The sequence below is a fragment of the Limulus polyphemus genome, unplaced genomic scaffold (genome assembly GCF_000517525.1).
Source record: "Limulus polyphemus unplaced genomic scaffold, Limulus_polyphemus-2.1.2 Scaffold273, whole genome shotgun sequence".
Lineage (NCBI taxonomy): Eukaryota > Metazoa > Arthropoda > Merostomata > Xiphosura > Limulidae > Limulus > Limulus polyphemus.
In genome coordinates this window covers 92,860-98,871 of record NW_013665883.1, presented here as the reverse complement: position 1 = coordinate 98,871, position 6,012 = coordinate 92,860, and the positions used below count along the sequence as shown (strand labels likewise).

The window sequence follows — 6,012 nt, the reverse complement described above, 5'->3', positions numbered from 1 at the left end:
TCACATTTCAATTATTATACATTATATGTGTATATAGATTATTGCTATTTTGAAATAAGTTTTCAACATATTTTTCCTAAACACAGAACAGTAAATAAAGAAGTAAAGCAAACAATTATCTCTTCTAGTTACGACCTTTGTACTTGGTTGCTGCCCGATGTAGGTTACTAAGCCTTTAAAAATTTTGCATATGGAGGATATGAAACAAAATATTTTTTTTAGGTTTTATATTTCCATTTGAATAACTAAAAAATCATAAATTACTACATTAATACCATAGAATTCAACTATAATTTATCAAGCTTGGTAATTAAGATGTATTTTACTCTTAAAAAATATGAAATTTCAAGCAGACTAAAGACACAACTTACCTCATTGAAATCTTGGTTTAAAAGAAAGAAATGGCACTAGCCATGTTAGAAAGGCTGAAAAAACCACTATGGGGACATTCTGAGCTTCCGATTTCTTATTCATGTCATATATAGAAGTAAGTGCATATAAGGGAGCATTTCCAAAAATGGAAAGAGGTGGGTGGGGTGCCACTGTGTTTAATTTATTACATGAGCAATATCTTAGCAAATAGGAAAGATCTTCTTATTGTATATTCTAGCTTGTCAATATCAGTAATTTGAGTTTCTAATTTGTACGAAACTATAGACTTAGTATTTTGACTTCACAAACATCTAATTTGAACCAGTGCTGCATTCAACATACCATGTGACACACAAAAATCAATGTTTATCTGTGTTTTTTAATATTTACTTTTAAATTAACAAACTGAGTAATGTATAGCTCTAAAATTTGAGTTATAATCTACAGTTTGATACCACACTTATTGACATAAATTCATGAAATAGAAGTTCAATAAAATTTTGAATGCGAGTAAACAAACAAGATGACATGGCCTTTCACCTGTGACCCGTCTCAAAAAGGTTAAAGCTAGTGATCTCATAAAAACATGCATATTTCAAATAAAATCACAAATACTGTAATAGCCTATAATTTCCAAGTTATGTGGCTTCATGAATGTATTCTGAATAAATATAAGCTATGTTGTTTGAACACGTTGTTATAATGCATGTAATTCATATTTGATTAATTCTTTACACACACACACACTTCATTATATGTATTTATTAAATTTTCTTGTTTATGATTTCATATTTTTTTCTTTTTCTAAACAGACAGTTTTAGCAGTAGTGAGGAAGATCAACACAATAAGAGGGAGCTAATGAAAAAACAAGCACAATACTTTGCTAATGCAAAGATGAAAAATCAGAGAGGAAGACGTCGGATACTAAGGCTTTAGAAATATTCATTGCCTATAAATCACCCATATAACAACCAAAGTAGTTTCCTTACAAAAATATTTGTGTTGGGACCAGCAAATAGCAGGTTTTAATACAAATGGATGACTAATCCAGGGTTGGAATGAGTTTTAACCACCAAAGTTTATTTCTAGAATACAATTGAAACTAAGTATTTTTAGTATTTCATTACTTCCTTATATAAATGAAACCTTTGTTCCAGTTTTCTTGATATTCTTCCTGATTTATTAATTTTTCCAATATTTTAAGCTTAAGTCTTGAGTAGCTTAGCTTGGCTGTAGAAACAAATTTTTGTGAATAAAAGCATAATTTGTCAACATAGGGAGAGTTGGTGATCCATACTGATATTAGTAAATAGTTTATTTCAATTTCTATAGGATAAGGCTTTAGTTTAGAAACCAGACATTGTTGACTGAAACTTACATAGATTGAAGTTTTCTTTTCAGTGGTCTTATAATTAGGTACTTTTATTCTTAAGTACACTTATTCCACCAGAAATATATATTGCTACTAATTTATTTTTAATCAGACGGAGCTAAACTTAGCTGTAAAATAGTTTTAAATTAAACCTTCGTGAACGTTTTTTTAAGTTTGATGTAATTGAAAGCCTGTTAGTTTTGAGACTAGGTTTTTTCCTGCTTATTTCATACTCATACAAACAAAAACTTAATTCTTCTACAGTTTTCAGTTTTATTGTCCTTTTTAGCTGTTTAATCTACAGATTTTATGTTTCACTGGTTAAATGAACTTGTATATGTTGAAACTTAGAACTTTATATTTACAAAGCATTTATAAAACTTGGTATTCCAAGTGTGAATTAAAGTTTTACTATAAACTGGTCCTAAAACTAGATATTTTTTAGTGTATTTAGGCTTGTACAAAGTGTAGCTCAATATCCAAATAAGCTTGAAATGATTTGTTCAAGAGTAGTGAAGGTTGCAGGTACAAGTGAAACTGATGTGTTTATGCTAATTAATATATATTATTATGTCAGAATCCTTATTATGAAAATAAAAGAACTTTCCATGAGGTAAAACTGAGATATGAATGTTTTTGTATGTTTATGTTAATTGGATGTACAATTTATAGATTTCATAATTGAATTTGTTTTGTTCACATAAGTAATAGGATTTTATATTGTTTTTATTTATATTCTATGAACATGTGCAATGTGGAAATGAATGTATACTCTTGAATGTGATTTTATTAAAAGAATAATGTTCAAATGTCTTGTTTTAGTTCAAAAAACTGTGCAGGCAGCAGGTTTTTCAGTAAATTACTTGGTTAGAATGATTCTACATGTTTTTAAATATACTTGTAAAGTTTGAAATCGGTTTGCTTTTATAACTTCTTACATGTACATTTTATAAATGTTTTGAAGTATACGTGAAAATATTTATATTTTGCTCCGATGTTGTTTGCAATTACTAATGATAAATTTGTATTGAATTTCTTTTAATTTATATCATTACAAGTAAACAAATGCATTATCAACTTTAATTCTCTTCAAAATTTGGTACTTAAATTATATTAGTTATTTATACATTAATACAACTTAAATATCAGAAATTGTACACAATTTGTTTTACATATTCTAACAGCATAACTAAATGAAAGAAGAAAGTTTTGTTTACAGTTATCTATATATCAGTTTTCATTTGTTTTTCATTTAAAGCCAGTTTTGGTGTACCAATAGCTAGTATTAATATACAGTCAGTTTCCTTGTACCAATATCTAACCAGTTTTAGTGTTCAATTATCTTTGGGCTTCACGTTCCTTATTAGGATTAATCTTTTATTCATTTCACCATTTGTCACTCTGTTAGACTGGTTTTAGAAATTTGTTTTGCTGTGTTCACCACAGGGGGAATCTAACTCCAGATTCTAGCATTTTAAGTCCGTAAATTTACTGCTGTCCCAACTGGGGAGGAGTGGTTTTAGGGAATTCCGCCCTTCATTAGTAACCCTGAACAAAAAGAAATCAGAAAATAAGACGAGGCTTCTTCTAGTGGTGATCTATGCATTTGTAAAATCTAGTAATTCAATAGTATTTCAAGAAGATATAATAACAGATACTTACAGCAGTATCTTTTATTATCTGAATTTCTCATTAAAAGGCATTTGTTTTGTAACAATAATAAGTTGTTTTCTCATTCATATTAGTCCCCTGGTGGCTCAGTGGTAATCTTAATGGCTTATAACACAGTGCAGGTAGCCCATTGGATAGCTTTACACTAAAACAAACAAACATCATTCATAGTGATGTTTATTTATATATAAAAAACTTCATCGCAGCCAGATCTTTAATTAACACATAACTTTTTCACTCATAGTTATTTATTTGTATCAGTGTCCAATTGCCTTAATTACATTCTGATATATACATCCATCTTAAAATATCTGAGAACTATTTATTGAACACTTGACATGACCTCCCCAGTGTGCCCTGCAAGGAAACCCATTGAGTATAACTACCAACTAGGTAGAATAGCAGAGTAATGGTGTGTACAAGATGCCAAAATCATATGAAATGTGGCAAGTTCAGAGAAAAAGGATTATGAGCTGCTGAGAATGTGAAAATCAGTACATGAAGATAGTTACAATCTTTGGTTATGTAAGATCTACTGTGCTTAAAACCCTACAATGATATCAATAACTTTATAATCCAACATCTAAAACATTTTCAAGTATGCAGAAATTATGGTGTTAAAAACATTTTGCTTATTAGATTTGGAAAAAAAAGAGATAGAAATTATGTGTGCAATATCCACTTAGTGACTTTACTGTATTCCTTATGGCACCACAATAGAATCTTTGTGAATGTTTATAAATAGGAAAAGTTGAAGTATGCAAGCTGTACATCACCCAAAGTTTGCTTGACTTGCTTTGCTTGGTGTAAAACTCTTCAGTTCAGGGATCTAGATAAATTGCAGATTTTTCAGAGTGATGAGAATGTAATTTTGAAATGATACTAGCAGGGGCATAATTAGATTAACTGGTGCTCTAGGGTTACAATTTTAATTAAGCTTCTTCCTTCTCAAAAGACTTACCAGGAAGGTATATTAAAGCCCAACAATTTGAGGGGTGCATCTTGGGAAAGCAATTTCAAAATTAAATTTATTTTGAAATTCAAAAATAAGAATTCTAAATTTGTTTCCCTAAGATGCTCCCCTAAGATTGTTAACATGCCCCTGGATACTAGACATGGGTTTGGAGGCAGACATGAGAACAGTTTAATTGTGATAGCTATGAAGGACTGTGTTAGATATGTTAAATTTTGAGCTGTATTCTATCAGTTTAACACGGAACCAATCAGTGAAATTTCTGGATATCAAGATATTTTAAATGTATGTGCATTTTAATTTTTGACCTTGGGCCAATGAGCTATTCTGGTAAGATCACATATACTTCCTGCCAGAAAACGTCAAAATAACAATATCATCCTCATAAAATGGCCTGTTCAGTCTCAAATTTTCATCCTTGATATTTTAAACAACAATGAAAACAAGTTTCATCGTAGACTATCAGAACTTAGTTGAGAACATGCTTTGCAAAATAACAGCAGTGTGTGTATATATATATATAGCTTTATTAGATAATAATCAAAGGTTTACAGCATTTAAGTACAAAAAAATATGTTACACATTAAAAACTAGTAAAAATTTTTTATAAATTCTGGCCACTTAAATTGTGAATCCACTGATATAAGAAATTCCTTTTCCCAAATTCTGTGTTGTTGATGTGGAGATATTGCCAAACCCGTGTGGGCCACAACCAGGAGCTCTATGCGAGCATCATGTTCATCCATTTCCATTGCAATAGCTATCTCTAAAGCACGCTTGTAAGTCAAATCAGTTTCAGACAATAATTTCCTTAGAATTGTTTGTGATGAAAGATCACACATAAATGTATCTCGTAATGCTTCGTTTAAAAAGGTACCAAACTCACAATCTTTTCATAATTTTCTCACTTCAGTGCTAAATGCCATTACACCTTTCCCATCAAATTTATTACGGTGGCGAAATTTAAACGGTCAGCTAGGAGTGAGATGAGCTTTTAATGTAGCTGTTAGGTGGACATACAATTTTAGTTGAGTAAATACTGCTGACAAAAGAGTGAAGCTGGATTAGCAGTGCAGTAAGTACATTAGTCATGCTTCAAAAACATAATTTGATACTGTTAAGACAGCGAAGTCACGTAATGCTGGAAGCATGCGCACTGGAGTTTCTAGAAGGATCATGACTGTTCCTGACAACTCTAGTCTTTCCCAGGCGCCCTCTATTTTTTTTTATATAAGCCCGGCAAATAAAGTGGAGACAAGATTGGCAGATAGACAGATAATTGAATCAAGTAAGCAGTAGTGACCGTAAGTGAAGTGTGTGAACCGTTGTGAATTATAGCATGTATTTAAGTTAAAGTGACCATTGAAATTCTGTGTATTGCAAAGTTGAATTGAGAAAGAATAAACTAGTTTTATTTAAGAAAGGACTTGTATCGCTGATGTTCCTCTTGAAGAATTTTTATGGGAAATTAACAAACAACCAGAGACATAACAAATTGGTGTCAGAACTGGGATCGGATATAGATATTAAAGCAGAGCAGGAGAAAGATTAAGATTTGGAGCCAATAACATATTTTCTAAAAGCTAGTGTTTTGTCCCCTACTTGGGAGAAGGTGTCTAGCTT

At 30.8% G+C, this 6,012-nt stretch overlaps 1 protein-coding gene across 5 annotated transcripts in view; it reads left to right on the top strand.

Moving 5' to 3' along the window:
• LOC111085205 (coiled-coil domain-containing protein 151-like) overlaps window positions 1-2,554 on the top strand; it is a 43,999-nt gene extending 41,445 nt beyond the window's left edge. For all 5 annotated transcript variants that reach the window (XM_022382717.1, XM_022382718.1, XM_022382719.1 and 2 more), the window contains one exon: window positions 1,185-2,554. In XM_022382717.1, coding sequence (XP_022238425.1) covers window positions 1,185-1,309 — 125 coding nt within the window. In that variant the 3' untranslated portion in view covers window positions 1,310-2,554. The remainder of the gene's footprint in view (window positions 1-1,184) is intronic.
• Window positions 2,555-6,012: the final 3,458 nt, after the last annotated feature.